This window comes from Hypanus sabinus, chromosome 9 (genome assembly GCF_030144855.1).
Source record: "Hypanus sabinus isolate sHypSab1 chromosome 9, sHypSab1.hap1, whole genome shotgun sequence".
Classification (NCBI taxonomy): Eukaryota; Metazoa; Chordata; class Chondrichthyes; order Myliobatiformes; family Dasyatidae; genus Hypanus; species Hypanus sabinus.
Window position 1 is genome coordinate 11268169 of NC_082714.1, and position 18295 is coordinate 11286463.

Here is an 18295-nt window from a genome sequence, read left to right on the forward strand (position 1 = left end):
TTAGTCGCCTCCGGTACGTGATGGAGTGGCCATGGAGTGGATGTGCGAGGTCCTCTGCTGCTGCTGCTGCCCGTCTACTTCAATGATCAACGTGTTGTGTGTTCTTCTGCACACCGCTGTTGTTAAGCGTGGTTATCTGAGTTATTGTCGCCTTCCTGTCAGCTTGAACCAGTTTGGCCATTCTCCCCTGACCTCTCTCATTAACAAGGCATTTTTGTCCGTCGAACTGCCAATCACTGAATTTTTTTTTTTGTTTATCGCACCATCCTCTGTAAATCCTAGAGACTGTTGTGTGTTAAAATTGCGGAAGATCAGCAATTTCTGAGATACTTAAACCACCCTACCTGGCCCCAACATTCCACGGTCAAAGTCACTTAGATCACACTTCTTTCCCATTCTGATGTTTGATCTGAACAACAACTGAACCTCTTGACCAAGTGCTTTTATGCACTAAGTTGCTGCCACATATTGGTTGATTTTTTAAAACTCATTTACAGGATGTAGATATCGTCAGCCAAACAAGCATTTATTGCCCATTCGTAGTTGCCCTTGAGAAGGTGGCGATGAGCTGCTTTCTTGAACCGCTGCAGTCCCTGAGGTGTAACTACACCCACAGTGCCGTTAGGGAGGGAATTCCATGATTTTGACCCAGCGACAATGAAGGAACGGTGATATGTTTCCAAGTCCGGATGGTGAGTGACTTGGAGGGGGATTTCCAAGTGCTGGTGTTCCCAGGTATCAGCTGTTCTCGTCCTTCTAGATGGTAGTGGTCGTGGGTCTGGAAGGTGCTGCCTCAGGAACGTTGGTGTGTTGTTGCAGTGCATCTTGTAGATAGTACACATTGCGGCAACTGTTTGTCGATGGTGGAGAGATTGGATGCTTGTGGAAGGGGTACCAATCAAGTGGGCTGCCTTGTACTAGATGGAGTCGAGCTTCTTGAGTGTTGATGGAGTTGCACTCATCCAGGAGAGTGGCGAGTATTCCATTACACTCCTGACCTGAGCTTTGTAGATGGTGGACTGGCTTTGGGGAGTTAGGAGGTGAGTTACACGCCACAGGATTCCTAGCCTTTGACCTGCTGTGGTAGCCACAGTGTTTATATGGCTAGACCAGTTCAGTTTCCTGTAAATGGTAACCCCCAGGATGTTGATAGTAGTGATGGAGAGGCCACTGAATGTCGAGGGACGATGGTTAGAGCCTGGATGTTGTCCAGGGCCTGCTGCATTTGGGTATGAACTGCTTCACTATCTGAGGAGTCACGAATGGTGCAGATCATTGTGCAATCATCTGTGAACATCCCCACTTCTGACCTTATGACAGAAGGAAGGTCATTGATGAAGCAGCTGAAGATGGTTGGTCCCAGGACACTTCCTTGAGGAACTCCAGCTATGATGTACTGAAGATGAGATGATTAGCCTCCAAGCACCATCACCGACCTCCTTTGTGTCAGGTGGGAGTTCCCCCTACTTCCCATTGACTATATTTTAGCTAGGGCACCTGGATGCCATACTCGGTTAAATGCTGCCTTGATCTCGAGGGCTTTCACTCTCACCTCACCTCTGGTATTTAGCTCTTTGGTCCATGTTTAGTCCAAGGAGGTGATGAATTCAGGAGCTGAGTGGCCTTGACAGAACCCAAACTGGGCATCCGTAGGCAGGTCATTGCTGAGTAGGTGCTGCGTGGTAGTGCTGTTGATGGCCCCTTCCATTAATTTGCTGATGTTTGAGAGTAGGCTGATAGGGTGATAATTGGCTGGTTTGGACTTGTCCTGTTTCGGACGTCCTCTTTCCTACGTACGGGACATACCTGGGCAATTTTCCACATTGCCAGGTAGACGCCGGTGGTGTAGCTGTACTGGAACAGCTTGGCTAGTGGCACAATGAGTTCTGGAGCACAAGTCTTCAGGACTGTTGCCAGGATTTTTTTCTGGGCCCATAGCCTTTGCAGTACCTAGTCCTTTCAGCTGTTTCTTGATATCAGATGGAGTGAATTGGATTTGCTGTGTACTGATATCTGGGATGCCAGGGCACTTCTGGCTGAAGATTGTTGCAAATGCCTCAGCTTTACCTTTTGCACAGTTGTGCTAGGCTCCGCTATCACTGAGGATGGGATGTTTGTGGAGCGGCCTCCTCCAGTGAGCTGTTGGTTATTTGCGTTAATGAACACGTGTACAGGTATACCTAATAAAGTGGCCACTGAGTGTCTGTCGCCATATACTATGCTGAGGTTCATTTTCTTACGGTCATTTACAGAAAAATAAAGCAATACAATAGAATGTATGAGAAATAATATCTAAATAAAGACTGCCAATCAATGTGCAAGAGATGACAAACTGGGCAAATATTAAAAGCATAGATAATACTGAAGACGTGAGTTGTAAAGTCCTTGAAAGTGAGTCTGTAGTGTGTGCAGTCAGTTCAGAGTTGAGTAAAGTTCAGTTCAGTTTAGTTTCGGTTTATTGTCATTTAGAAACCACAAATGCAGTACAGTTAAAAAATGTGACAACGTTCCTCCAGAATGATATCACAAAAGCACATGACAAAACAAACTACACCAGAAAATCCACATAACGTTTGGCAATCCCCAATCCAGAGTCCGGAGAGGCTGCTGCGTATTAATATCACGCTACCGTCTTAGCGCGTTCCCCGGAAAGGAGCTCCAATCCCACCAGACACACCAAGTCAGGGGACCAACTCTGGCACCCAACAAACCAAAAACTAAAGCTATAAGACCTGCACAAAACCACATAGTTACAACATGTAGTTACAACAGTGCAAACAACAGCATAATTGATTTAAAAAAAACAGACCATGGGCACAGTAAAAATAGCTATCCACACTGGTTCAGGGGACTGATGGTTGTAGGATAATAACTGTTCCTGAACCGGGTGGTAATAACAGTTTCTGGGATCTTTCATTAGCCTCTTTCTCTCTCTAAGCTAATTGCTTCGAAATGGGATTCATACAACTTTACCAGAGAGGAAGTACAGGAGACTAAGGATGCACATGTTTAGTAACAGCTTTTCCCCCTCCACCACCATATTTCTAAATGGTTCATGAACCCTGTCTCACTAATCTTCCTTTGCTCTATCTATTTTATTTTTAGGCTGAAAGTTCAAAGTAAATTTATTATCGAAGTACATACATGTCACTGTATTACAACGCTGAGATTCATTGTCTTGTGGCCATACTCAATAAATCTATAGAATAATAACCATAACAGAATCAGTGCCACACTACCCAACCAGAGTGCAGAACGAAACAGACTGTGCAAATACAAAAGAAGAAATAATAATGATGATAAATAAATAATCAAGAAATATCAAGAACTTGAGATGAAGAGTCCTTGAAAGTGAGTCTGTAGGCTGTGGGAACATTTCAATGATGGAGCAAATGAAGTTGTCCCCTTTGGTTCAAAAACCTGATGGTTAATGAAACTTAATAGCATTTTTTTTTATAGATCTTGTACTGTACTGCCTGCACAAAACAGAAAATTTCATGACATACGTCAATGATAATTCTGATCGTGCTCTTTCCTTCAGGCCTCTCCTACCCTTTAGTAATGCCGTGTCTGCACTGCTATAAAACTAACTTCAAAACTGATCTTTGGTTTGTTTTGAAAGCTCCCACTGTTCCCCACAATACTCTCAGAATGTTGACTCTATCATTTTGCTTTGTGGTGGAAACTTTTGGCCGCATTGTCATTGGCTGGAACGGGAGTTGTTTGCAGCTGGTTGGTAGTCTGATCCCATTCGCATCCTGGTGAGAAATGCAGCGCATTTCTGTGCGCAGCAAGACCTTTAAAATTGGTGCAAGTGGTTTATTTAGCGATACAGTGCGGAGTAGGCACTTCTGGCCCTTCGAACCTCGCCGCCCCAGCAACCACCAACAAACCCGGTTAACCCTCGCCTAATCGCGGGACAATTTGCTATGACCAGTTGACCAATCTGGTATGTTTTCGGACTGTGGGAAGAAACTGGAAGACCTGGAGAGGGAGGACATACACAGACTCCTTAGAGAATGACGCCGGAATTGAACTCTGAACTCTAGGATACCCTGAGCTACAGTGGTGTCATGTTGACCACTGCACTACTGCGGCTGTAAGAACGTTAAGAAATAAGAGCAGGAGGTGATGTAGCCCTTTTGGCCTGTTCCACCATTCATCCAGAAATGTTCCGCCATTCATCCAGAAATGTTCCACCATTCATGGTTGATCTGAAGATCATAAGAGATAGGAGCAGAATTAAGCCATTCAGTCCATCGAGTCTGCTCTGCCATTCAATCGTAGCTGATTCATTTTCTCTCCAGACCCCAGTCCTGCCTTTCCCCCATGACCTGCTGGATGCTGGAATCTGGAGCAAGAATAAGCGAACTGCAGGCAGAATTTCGTGGGTCAGTTAGCATCTGTAGAGGAGGCATGGATAGGTTTTGGATTGAGACTTGTCGTCTAGACTGAAAGAGTAGACCAGTGTAACGAGATGAGGAGAAGAGGTGGTATCAGATCAAATCTGTCTACTGAAATAGCTCAGAATGTTAGTTACTTTAGAAGGTGAGATTTATTTGTCACATGTATGTCGAAACGTAACAGTGAAATGCATCAAATCAAATCAGTGAGGATTGTTCTAGAGGCTTCAGGCACCCAACAGAGCACGCCCTCAACTCACTAACCCTAACCTGTATGCCTTTGGGAAGTGGGAGGAAAGGGGAACCGTGGAGAAACCCCGCACGGTCACGGGGAGAACATGCAAACTCCTCACGGACAGTGGCATGAACTGCACACTCCAGTCTTATAGCTGGCACTGTGAAGTGTTAAGCTAACTGCTGCACTTCCATGAGAACTGTTAAGGGCAGGTAGTAAATGCTGGTCTTAACAGCCTGTAAATAAACAGATCTGCAAACACAAGGAAACCTGCTGATGCTGGAAATTCAAGCAACACACACAAAATGCTGGTGGAAATCAGCAGGCTAAGCAGCATCTATAGGGAGAAGTACAGTCGACGTTTTGGGCCGAGAAGGCCTGAAACGTCGACTGTTCTTCCTGTAGATGCTGCCTGGCCTGATGCATTCCACCAGCATTTTGTGTGCGTTACACAACAGATCTGAATGGTCTTCATCTGTCTATTGTTTATTCTGAAAATTCTTTGTACTTTATTCCAGCATCTGCAGATTTTCTCGTTTGTCCTTTATTTGTTCCCTCTGCAGCCCGGAGCAGAATGCAAGCTGATGTACGCTGGCTTAACTGAAGCTCAATGGTCAGATATGTGAAACTCAGTCAGATTTATTATCACTGACATACTGTATGTCAGATCCAGAATCAGCTTTAATATCACTGGCTCCTTTACTATCAGATTCCTTCCTCTCTCGTCCTTTATCTTTCCTACCCACCTGGCTTCACCTATCACCTTGCATCTAGTCTCCTTCTCCTTTCCCCAACTCTTTATGCTGGCAAACTCCCCCTTCCTTTTCAGACCTGAAGAATGGTCTTGGCCAGAAGCATCAACTGATTTTTTCATAAAAATAAATAAATTACAATGAGAAAGTGCGAGAGAGTGTGTGTGTGTGAGTGTGTGTGTCTCCTCCCTGATGGTAGGTAGGAAGGAAAACAGGCCAAGTCCTGGGTGATGGAGGTCCTTAATGATAGATGCTTCCTTCTTGAGGAATCGCCTTTTTGAAATTTGTTGTGGCTGCAATACAGTGCAAGAAATTATAAGTAGCAAAAGATTGTACAAAAGAGAAATTGTGAGGAGGCACTCATGAACTATTCAGAAACCCGATAGCTGAGGGGAAGAGTGGCATTGAGAAGGAGAATAAAAGTTTATTCAAACTCTTATGGTTGATACTGTCAAATCCAGGCAACATCCTAGTGAACCTCTTCTACACCCTCTCCAATTGTTTTGTGTTTTTTAAATAAAATATGCAAGAGGCATTTTATGTGCTTAACAAAGGTGCAGCCCTTTACTTCCATTACGAACAAACCAAAAGCAGTCACCTTACACTGTCGTCATTACGTCAGTTGCCGTCTCTTAAAGTGAGCACAACAATTCAATGACAGTATTTATGAATTATGTAGAACAGTTTCTATTATGAACAGTATGTGTCATCTGTCACCCATTACATTACCCTACAGACGAGGTACTTTTTAAAAAGTTTTTGTTTGCCTGTTACGCTGCTGGTGTTCCGGACAGCTGTGAAGATCCTCAGTTTCTGATGGTGTTCCATGGCTTCCTTCCTCATGTCAGTAGCTTCTTCTCGGACATACGTCAGTCATGCAAGTCCCAAGTGGAGACTCAGGAATACTGTCACACGCGGATGTAGACATGACAATTGCTGTTTCCGTAACAATTTTGTTTTACTAATCAGGGTTATCAGCCCTGAGCTGAACCCCAAACCTGGAGGACTGGTGGACGACTCAGTCTGTCCTCTACCCTTTCAGTTGTTTGGCGTGGGTGACACTACCAAGAACCATAGCATAAAGCCCTGACCATTGTTCCCCTTAAGGTAGGCGCGCACACACACGCACACACGCCCACACACACGCACACACACACGCACACACACACACACACGCACACACACACGCACACACACACACACACACACACACACACACACACACACACACACACACACACACACACGCATCTTTTGCTGCTAGTGCACGAAGGAATTTAAACTGCACAGAAAAGGTTGTCACCTTCTATCTGTGTTGGCATGTTAAGTATATTTGATGATTGTACACAATTACATTTCCTTTTCCGGTTTCAGTTGCAGATGGTGTTGATAACATGGAGTTTGCAATGATTTTCCGCAGATTTTAGAACGGGCTTATTTATCCTGTTTTTACTGAAGAAATTATTCAGCGCACACATATTGTTGCCACTGGGCAAAAAACTGCACAACACAAGATTTTTGCACACATGGGTCATTACAAATTAGAGGGAACATTGGCCCTGACTCCAACCAACATTGCTCTCCAGTTCATTGAGGCACGCAAGCCTCCAAACCACAACAAGTTTGTGGTCCTCTTGGAGGATCGAGAGCTAAAAATAAATACCATTGGTTACAATAAAAAAAAGAAAAGTAAAAAAAGAATATTTGGACTGAAAGAGCTGTTTCTATGTTGTATATCTCTGACTCTGTGACTGCATTTACAGATGGACAATGGACTGAGTGCAGAGAACATGAGGGTTATAATGCCACATCGGAAGGTTTGAAAGCATAGGAATGTTAAAATCAAGTCTTTGCTTAGCCTGGTGTGCTTCAGGACTGATGGATTCTTAGAGATTCCGGTGCAAATCCGTGGGCTGTTCTGCCAGAGTTACGGGTGCAGTGCAAGTGGAACTTGCTGCTAGAAATATCGGCATTATTTACACAAAGGGGTTTCTGGTAACGAATTGAGTGAAGAGAAGCACGTTCACCCGTTAGAGAGGACTGAAAGAGATTAGGTCAGCTGTCAGAAAACAAAATAAAATCTCCCTGTTTTTTTTTAAAAAAAACAGGTCATTTTGCAATGAACCTTCATTTTCCCTGTCTTCTTCGTGCACACACCCCCCTTCACGGTCTTCCCTCCCCCGTCTAACCCACCATCTTCTCCATCTTCTTCCTCTCCAGTCTACCCCCTTCCCTTCTTCCCCCATCCCCCACCTGCTCTATTTCCCTGTCTTTTCCCCCCTGCCCCCTTCAACGCCTCAACATCTTTCCCCTCTATATTTCCTTTTTTTCCTTTGCCCTTTCCAAACCCTCGCAATCCGTGGTGACCTCACACGGTGAGGGAGTAGAGGGAGCTCAGACTTCATCCTGGCTCTTTTGCCTACCCTCCCAGTTGAAGTGAAACTCTGTGCTTTGTTGAGCGTCGCAAATGCAAATCAAAATAATAAATAATGCATCCTGCGACCAAAAAAAAACAGCACTGAGTGCCAACTTTATTGAGAAAAAGGAAAGAAAGGGAACGGAATTGGGGTCAGTCCAGTTAACTCAGCAATGTTTTGTGTGTGGGTAGGATGGTACCATAAATCACTGTCAGAAATACTCAAAGGTTCCAGTCCAGAATCATCAAACAGTGAGGGCAGCGATGACAGTATAGCCCTGGGCACACTCTCCGTTTCAATAAAGAGTTGTCACTAATAATAAGCAGCCCAGATTTATATTTCAGCCACAGAATAGTACACTGTCGAAGACCAAATTAAGTTCTTTAGGAAGAGGAAAAACACAAACAGATACAACTCCCAAAATTTTAAGTAAATTTCTATTTTGTACTAACTTCATCAGTTAGAAAAGGTGGAGTGAGACAGTTTGGAGGTGGGCCCTTTGGCCCACTGAATCCATGCCAACTATCAACCATCCACTTGAAACCCATCGAATGGCCTTGATAGAGGGATGTGGAGAAGATATATTCTACGGTGGGGGAGTCTAAGGGATTAATATATGAGGAGTGTTTGGAAGCTTTGGGCCTGTCCTCACTGGAATTTAGAAGATTGTGGAGGGATCTCATTGAAACCTGCCAAAATGTCAGAAGGAGTAGGTTAGGTGGATGTGGAGAGGATGTTTCCTATGGTGGGGGTATCCAGAACTAGAGGGCATATCCTCAGAATTGAGGGCTGACCTTTTAGAACAGAGGTAAGGAGGATTTTTTGTTTTAGCCGGAGAGTAGTATATCCGTAGAATGTCTGCCACAGTTTGCAGTGGAGGCCAAGTCTGTGGGTATGTTTAAGGTGGAAGTTGATGGTTTCCTGATCAGTCAGGGCATCAAAGGATATGGCGAGAAGGCAGCTGTATGGACTTGAGTGGGGTCTGGGGTCAGCCATGATGGAATGGTGGAGCAGACTTGATGGACTGAATGGCCTAGTTCTGCTCCTGTCATATGGTCTCCACTTTAAATCTATCCACTGACAGAATGGCCTAATTCTGCTATGTGTCTTGTGGTCTTATGGTCTAGGACTAGAGGGCACAGCCTCAGGATGGATAGACACCCATCTAAAATGGGGTTGAGGGGGAATTTCAGTAGTTTGAGGGTGGTGAATCTATGGAATTTGTTGCCACAGGTGACTGTGGAGTTCAAGTCATTGGATATATTTAAGGCAGAGGATGATAGATCCCTGATTTTTTAAAATTCATTTACGGGATGTGGGCATTGCCAGCTAAGCCAGCATTTATTGCCCATCCCTAGTTGCCCTTGAGAGGGTGGTGATGAGCTGCCTTCATGAACCGCTGCAGTCCCTGAGGTGTAGGTACACCCAGAGTGCTGTTAGGGAGGGAATGCCATGATTTTGACCCAGCAGCAATAAAGGGACGGCGATATGTTTCCAAGTCAGGATGGTGAGTGACTTGGAGGGGGATTTCCAAGTGCTGGTGTTCCCAGGTATCTGCTGTTCTCGTCCTTCTAGATGGTAGTGGTCGTGGATGGTGCTGCCTCAGGAGCTTTGGTGTGTTGTTGCAGTGCATCTTGTAGAGAGTACACACTGCTGCAACTGCTCATCGATGGTGGAGGGATTGGGTGCTTGTGGAAGGGGTACCAATCAAGTGGGCTGCCTTGTACTGGATGGTGTCAAGCTTCTTGAGTGTTGATGGAGCTGTACTCATCCAGGAGAGTGGCAAGTATTCCAATACAGTCCTGACCTGAACCCTGTAGATAGTGGTCAGGCTTTGGGGAGTCGGGAACGTGAGTTACACGTTGCAGGATTTCAAGCCTTTGACCAGCTCTGGTAGCCACGGTGTCTATATGGCTAGACCAGTTCAGTTTCCTGTCAATGGTAACCTGCAGGATGTTCATAGTAGGGGATTCAGTGATGGTGATGCCACTGAATGTCGAGGGATGATGGTTAGAGCCTGTCTTGTTGGAGATGGTCATTGCCTGGCACTTGTGTGGCTCGAATGTTACTTGCCACTTGTAACCGCCTGGATATTGTCCAGGTCCTGCTGCATTTGGGTATGAACTGCTTCATTATCTGAGGAGTCACGAATCGTGCAGAACATTGAGCAGTCATCTGCAAACATCCCCACTTCGGACCTTATGATGGAAGGAAGGCCATTGATGAAGCAGCTGAAGATGGTTGGTCCTAGGACGCTTCCTTGAGGAACTCCTGCAGTGATAAACTGAGGATGAGATGATAGACCTTCAACCTACACAACCACCTTCCAGGATATGAAGGGATGCGGAGAGAAGGCAGGAGATTGAGGCTGAGAGAGAAATTGATCAGCCATGATGAAATGGTGGAGCAGACTCGGTCGGCCAAATGGCCTAATTCTGCTTCTTTATCTTATGCTCTTATTTCTTTTGCTACCCTACACTAACTCATTTTTTAAAATTCTGGAGCACTGAGAGAGGCCATTTGGTTCATTCTGTCTGCCCGGGCTCTTTGAGAGAAGGCAGTCTCCTTGTGCTTATTTACCTTTGATTATTGGTAAAGATTGGAACATAAATTAAACTGCTGGAGTAGCATCTATGAAGGAAAACAGACAGTTGACTTTTCTGGTGGAGGCCCTTCATCTCGTCTAGAATTGTAGGAAAGCATTTTCAAGTTCAGTTCATTTTATTGACATTCAACCATACATATGTATACCACCAAACGAAGCAACGTTCCTCCAAACCAAGGTGAACAACATAGTACAGAAAACTCACACACATAACACATACAGTAATATTAGCACAAATAAATTAACGATGATGAGGTGCATTTGCGGATTCATACATGATGAGACCTGAGTGGTGGCAGGGAGCTCAATAGTCTCAGGACTTGGGAGAAGAAGCTGTTTTGCATCCTTACAGTCTTTGTTCTAATGCTACAGTACATCCTGCCTGATAGTAGGGGGGGTCAAGGAATCATTTACGACGCAAATCGAGGAACCAAAGACAAAAAGTAAGCGGTATAACACTTCAGGCGCTTTGTATGTGATGAGACCAGAGTGGCGGCAGGGAGCTCGGTAGTCACGTGATTTGGAGGAAGAAGTTGTTTCCCATCTCAAGAGTTCCTGTCCTAATGCCACAGTATGTACACTGGGGTCAAAGGGATTGTTGACTGGATGGGAGGGATCATTGACAATGCTAAGGGTGCTGTGATGGGTGGAAGAGAGACCTTAATGATCCTCTCAGCAGGCTTGACAATCCTTTGTGGTGACAAAGAATTTTTCCCCCACAGATGCTGCCTGACACACCGAGTCCTTCCAGTATAAACACTAGATGTTGGAAGTTCCTTCCAGCAGACTGTGAGTAATTGCAGATTCCAGCATCTGCGGTCTGTTAGGTGTCCGTCATCCAGAGAGCAGCCCTGTGGGAAAGGATGGCCTCTTTGCACCGCAATAGCAATTTTGTCGAGGTCTTTTTGTTTTTATTGTAAGTTGAACTTTCCAGTACTGAATGTTTCCAACCTTGCACAATTCTCCAGGAAATGAAGATGGGCGTGGAGAAGGTTCTTGACTACCAGTCAGTTAGTTACCGGAGGCCAGCTGATGGAGGGAGATGGTATCTGTTAAGGGTTGGAAAGTTAAGCCTCAGAGGGGGAGAAGGGATAATTTTTTGTTTTATTTGTTTGCAGGACATTAAAGTCAGAATCGTTTATTATCATTCGAATAGACTTAGAGGCCACATTATTAGCTACACCTGTACACCTTGTTACTGCAAATATCTAATCAGCCAATCATGTGGCAGCAGCTCAATGCATAAAAGCATGCGATCTTGGTCAAGAGGTTCAGTTGTTGTTCAGACCAAATAACAGAATGGGGAAGAAATGTGATCTAAGTGACTTTGACTGTGGAATGATCGTTGGTGCCAGACAGAGTGGTTTGAGTATCTCGGAAACTGTTGATCTCCTGGCATTTTTGCGCACAACAGTCTCTGAAGTTTGCAAAAAATGGTGTGCACAGTAAAAGCTTCCAGTGAGTTTTGCGCATGAAAGCACCTTGTAATGAGAGAGGTCAAAGGAGAATGACCAAACTGGTTCAAGCTGACAGGAAGGTGACAGTAACTTAAACAACCAGATGTTACAACAGTGGTGTGCAGAAGAGCATCTCTGAATGCACAACATGTCGACCCTTGAAGTGGTTGGGCTACAGCAGCAGAAGACCAGGAATGTACACTCAATGGCCACTTTATTAGGTACAGGAGGTACAGTTGCAAGAAAAAGTTTGTGAATCCTTTGCAGTTACCTGGTTTTCTGTATTAATTACTCATAAAATGTGGTCTGATCTTCATCTAAGTCACAATAATATACAAACATAACCTGCCTAAACTAATAACAGAAAACCTTTGGACTGTGAGAGAGAACCAGAGGAAACCAGTGGTTAGGGGGAGAATGTGTAAGCAAAATGATTTGGCTGTGTACAAGAGGATGTAGGCAGGTTGAATAAATGCACAAGAACATGACAGAGTGCTGTACACAGAGGGGCCACTTTATTAGATACCTCCCATCCCTAATTAGGGTGATGGGGTGGAGATACATCTCCAGCAAAGGAGGTGTAAGGCACTTCTTCCCTCTGCTAGCCTTTAGGTCACTCTTGGGCAAGGTGTAGCACCTGCTTAGCCCCCCGATCAGGGTCACATGAAGCCATAAATGGTCATACGGGCAGCTGGGGCATATCATGAGTCCTGGTTATGCGTCCGCTGACACCAGGCAGACAGTCTCTGAAAAGTATTACTAATGGCTGGGGTCACCCGTCTTGTAAAGACACTGCCCAGGAGAAGGCAATGGCAAACCACTTCTGGAGAAGAGTTTGCCAAGAACTATCACGGTCATGGAAAGACCGTGACTGCCAATGTCATATGACACAACACATGAGGAACGAACAAACCCAATACAGTGGCCACTGAGTGTATCTGTGTGGTCTTCTGCTGCTGTGGCCCATCCACTTCAAGGTTCAACATGTTGTGTGTTCAGAGATAATGTCTGTTAAGAAATCTGATGGCAGATGGGGATGTGTGTTGTACGTTGAGTGTGAAGTCTTCAGGCTCCTGTATGTCCCTGATGATAGCAGTGAGAAGAGGGCATGTCCTGGGTGATGTTTGAGTAAATTGAACTTCAGTGAAGACTAGTGTGTGTGTGGGGGGGGGGGGGGGTGTGAAAGTAAACCTATCTTTTAGATGATGCCACTGGAACACATTGCTGTCGTGATCCAGATCGGAATTAGATTGGGTATTATTTGTGAAAGTAGTTTATTTTAATCTACTGCGATTACGTAAGGTGCTATACAGCTAAGCTCTGCGTGGCCTAGAAGTGTAGTCACCCGGCTGGTCGCTTCCCTGCCAGCCTGTCTCTGTAGCGTTTGGTGATTTTGGTCACATCCTCTGCTGCAGAATGTTGATGCTGCCTTACTTTAGTTTAACAGATACATTACTCTGTGTATTCTTTCTGAAGATTCTACCATTAAATTAAAAAATTACAATATTTAAAAAAAGAATTTTATAAACAGGAAGGCATGCTCATATTTGGAAGTATTCTCAGAACAGAGTGTTAAAATGAGAAATCCTCAGGCTGGTTAAGTGAATTATTTCTGAAGTAGAATCTTAATTTTAAAAAAATTTTTTAGTTAGAGATAGAACATCGTAACAATCCCTTCTAGCTTAATGAGCCCATGCCACCCAACTACAACCATGTGACTAATTAACCCACTAACTGGTACGTCCTTGGACTGTGGGAGGAAACCGGAGCACCCGGAGGAAACCCACACAGTCACAAACTCCTGTGCATTGACAGGAAACTATCCTGGGTCACTGGCACTGTAAGGTGTTATACTAACCAATACACTACCATACCGTTTCTAGCTTTTCAATGATCACATCTAATTGTGCTCTGTGCTAGGTTTAACGGCATCTAGTCACCTTTACAATTTACTTTTCTGTGAATGTATGTCAAATTACATCAGTTTCATTCAGTGAAAGCTAACCGTGATTCAAAAATATGCATATTTAAAACAAAGTATGATTATGTTTGCTAACGTAGTGGGCCATATCTCAAATAATAATGAGTAGGAGTACAGGAAGGAGATGAGTTGCTTGGTGACATGGTGTCATGGCAACGACCTTTTCCACAGCAAAACAAAAGAGCTGGTCATTGGCTTCAGGAAGAGGAGGGGCTGGTGCACATAGTACTGTTTACATCAACGATGCTGAGATCAAGAGTGCTAAGAGCTTCAAGCTCGTAGTAGTGAACATCACCAATGGCTTGTACTTATCTAACCATGGCCAAAAAAGCTCATCAGTCCCTCCACATCTTCTGGAGGCTAAAGAAATTTGGCATGTTCCCTTTGACCCTCACCAATTCTTTTCGATGCACCAAAGAAAGCTTCCTTCCTGGAGGCAGCGCGGATTGGACTGGCAACTGCTCTACCTGTGACCATTGGAAATCCTGAGCAACATCTACAGAGGAAGTTGAGCGGTCAGCATCTTGTGCCGAAACCCTTCATCTTAGATGTTACGCTCCTTTCCCTCCAAATGCTGCCTCTCTGCTGAGATAGAACATAGAACACTACAGCACACTAGAGTCCCTTCAGCCCATGATAATGTGCCGATCTTTTACCTACTCAATTTAACCTTTCCCTCCCACAGAGCTCTCCATTTTCCTATCATCCATGTGCCTACCTAAGACTGTCTGGTATGTCCCTAATGTTTCTGCATCTACTACCTCTTCTGGCATGGTGTTCCACGCAACTGCCGTTCTCTGTGTTTTAAAAAAAACTCGCCTCAGTCACGTTTTAATTATGCCCCCACATATCAGTCATAATTAAATTAGAGCCAAAAATAGTGAGATAGTGTACATGGGTTCATTGTCCATTCAGATATCTGATGGTGGAGGGAAAGAAGCTGTTCCTAAAATGTTGAGTGTGTATCCTCAGGCTCCTGTACCACCTCCTTGATAGGGGTAAGGAGAAGGCAGCATGTCCTGGGTGATGGGGGTCCTTAATGATGGATACTGCCTTTTAGGGGCATCAACTTTTTGAAGGTGCCCTTGATGCTGGGGAGGCTATTAGCCATGATGGAGCTTGCAACTATCTGCAGCTTTTCCTGATCCTGTTCCAGAAAACGGAAGCTATGTACCTGTCCTGTGCTGTACAAATCCATGACTCATTTTACCCGACTGTCACTGTGACCCTTTCAAATGCAAGAGATTAAGTTCCAGTGAGAGCAATTCTCTTCCTTGACCACTAGTTGAACAGCAAGGTGCTGATCAAGTGTGATATTAATAAAGCATCGTCTGAGTTTTTTGGAAGCTTGTCTTATCTAATTTGCGCTGAGATTTTTCTCAAATGTTTAAAAGCATAATCAAGAAAGATTCTGAGGCCGGGACCTCCGACTGCAGCTGAAAGAGATTGGAGATATCCTTGAACACTCCCACCAGTTGGTTGGCACAGGTTTTTAGGGCCTGATGCTTTGCAAAGGGTTCATGCTCTTGAAAGGTGGTCTGACCAGCTTCTAAGACCAATATCACAGGGTGGCCAGGAACTCACACGGCTATAGTTTAATTCTCCCTTTTGAAGTGTGCATAAAAAGCATTCAGCTCATCAGGGAGTGAAGCCTCACAGCCACTTATGATGCCCACATAGCATGCCCACAACTTGCCTGTACATCTTTAGAATGTATGTGGGAGGAAACCTACGTGGTCACTGGCGGGGGTGGGGGGGGGGGAAATGTATAAACTCCTTACAAACAGCAGAAGGAATTGAACCCTGACTGATGGTACTTTAAGCGTTATGCTCACTACTAAGCTACTGTTCCTCCTTAGATGTGATAATAAAATGGAGGAACTTAGCCAGACAGGCAGCATCTATGGAGAAGAATAAGCAGTCAATGTTTCAGGACTTACTGGCCCAAAATGTTTACTGTTTACTCCTCTCCGTAGATGGTCCCTGACCTATTGGGTTCCTCCAGCATTTTGTGTGTGTTCCTCTGGATGGCCAGCGTCTGTAGAATCTCTTGTGTTAATAGTAAACCAACTCCAGACATTTACTCTGACTGGGAGTTGCCACTAAAGGCATCTGCTTGTGTTTCATTCTGTTGCAGGAACTCAACGGACAAGCCAAGGAGCTGTGCCCTCGCCTCTGCTGCATGAAGAAGAGTCCGAATGGCTATGGCTTTAACCTACACAGCGAGAAAGCAAAGCCCGGCCAGTACATCCGGTCTGTAGACCCGGACTCCTGTGCAGCTAAAGCTGGCCTTCGTCCTCAGGATAGAGTTGTGGAGGTAACAAAACCACTTCCCAGGCAATGAATGCGCTGTGACTCTTTCAATGGAAAAATTTAATTGTTGGCATTCCTACCTTTTCCTACCAGACTAATTTGAATCATTCAGATAATACTGTCCTGCTATGTCAACAGTGCTTCAATGGGCCAAATGGCCTAATTCTGCTTTTACATCTTATACAAAAAAAATGCGGAAGGCATTTTTTTTGGTTAATCATCCCTTTATTAACTTGTTTCCTTCGGGTATTGTATTTGTTCAGAGATACAATGCAGAACAGGCCTGTCCAGCCCACTGAACCACACATTATTTAACCTAGCCTAATAACAGGACAATTTACAATGACCAATTAACCTACTATCTGGTACATCTTTGGAAGATGGGAGGAGACCAGAGCACCTGGAATAAATCGATGCGGTCACAGGAAGCACGTCCACATATGGGCTGTGAAAGCTTGAAATAAACATATATTAATTGTGCCTAAATGAGAGCGCTAATTAAATTCATTCTTGTATTACTCATTCATTAATCATTAATAATTACTCATTACAAAAGTCCGTACTTACTGGAGTTCAGAAGAATAGAGGGTGGGGGGGGGGGGAATCTCATTGAAAGCTTGAAATTTGAAAGGCCTAGATAGAGTGGACATGGAGAGGGGGTTTCCTATAGTGGGGGAATCTAGGGCCAAAGGACCGTGAACAAACATTTAGAACAGAGATGAGGAGGAATTTCTTTCGCCAGCAGATGGTGAGTCGGTGGAATTCATTGTCACAGGTAGCTAAGTCATTGGGTATATTTAAAGTAGAGGTTAATAGGTTCTTGATTAGTCAGGTGGAGGTCAAAGGTTATGGGGAGAAGGCAGGAGGATGGGGTTAAAAGAGGATAATAAATCAGCCATGACAGAATGGCGGAGTAGACTGATGGGCTGAATGGCTTAATTCTGCTCCTATATTGATGGTCTTATGAAAACACAAAATTTTTTACAGATGACATCAGAATTTGAGACAGCACAGTAGAGTCATGGTTAGCACAACAGTTTACCATACCAGCAACCTTGGTTCAATTCTTACCATTGTCTGCGAGGAGTTTGCTTGCTCTCCCTGTCACCGAGTGGGTTTCCTCTGGGTACTCTGGTTTCCTCTCACAGCCCAGTGACGTCAGTTAATTGGTCTTTGCAAAATTGTCTTGTGGTTAGGCTAGGATTAAGTCAGGGGTGGCTGGGCCATGCTGTTCCTTTTGTGAGCTTCCTTTTCTTCCAGTGATCTTTCATAAAACCACAAGATGCAAGGTCATAATTAGGCCATTTAGCCCATCGAGTCTGTTCCCTCAGTCCATCATGGCTGATTTACTTTCCCTCTCAATCCCATACCCCTGCCTTCTCCCCCTAACCTTTGACACCCTTACGAATCAAGAACCTATCAACTTCCCATTAAACATACCCAATGACTTTGCTTCCACAGCCATCTGTGGGAATGAATTCCACTGATTCATCACCCTCTGGTTAAAGAAATTCATCATACTGATTTAATTAAAATATTTTCTTTCACACTTAATGTTATGTGTAACATTAAACTTTTATCTACTCTCTGTTATATTCTTTCTGGATCAAGTTTATTATCACTGACATACAGTACTGTGCAAAAGTCTTAGGCACATACATATAAAAACGCCTTTACCTGTGCTCGTAGGACAGTCCAGAATAAACTGCATAAAATGCAAGATGCCTGGCTGAGCGCCAAGGCAGATGAAATACAGGGATACGCTGACAGAAGTGACTTTAAATGATTCTATGAAGCCCTCAACACTCTCTATGGACGTCATTCTCTCGGAAATCCCCCCTCTTGAGTACAGATGGTACAACTCTCATTACAGAGAAGGCTCAGATCCTACAGAGATGGGCTGAACTTTTTGAAGCCGTCCTCAACTGACTGTCATCCATTAACAATGAGGTGATAGATGGGATTCCCCAGGTTGACATCAACAGTGCCATGGTGACCCACCGGTAGTAGCCGCAGTCACGAAAGCTGTCAGCCAGCTATCCAGTGGCAAAGCCCCAGGGGCAGACGCCATACCTGCAGAGATCTACAAAGCCAGTGGTCCTGTACTTATAGAGAAGGTCACCAAGTTGTTC

General features: G+C 44.5%; 1 protein-coding gene across 2 annotated transcripts in view; it reads left to right on the forward strand.

Annotated features, from left to right (window-relative positions):
- LOC132399089 (Na(+)/H(+) exchange regulatory cofactor NHE-RF2) overlaps positions 1 to 18295 on the forward strand; it is a 163136-nt gene that overhangs the window by 118058 nt on the left and 26783 nt on the right. For both annotated transcript variants that reach the window (XM_059979044.1, XM_059979045.1), the window contains exon 3: positions 15988 to 16167. In XM_059979044.1, coding sequence (XP_059835027.1) covers positions 15988 to 16167 — 180 coding nt within the window. The remainder of the gene's footprint in view (positions 1 to 15987; positions 16168 to 18295) is intronic.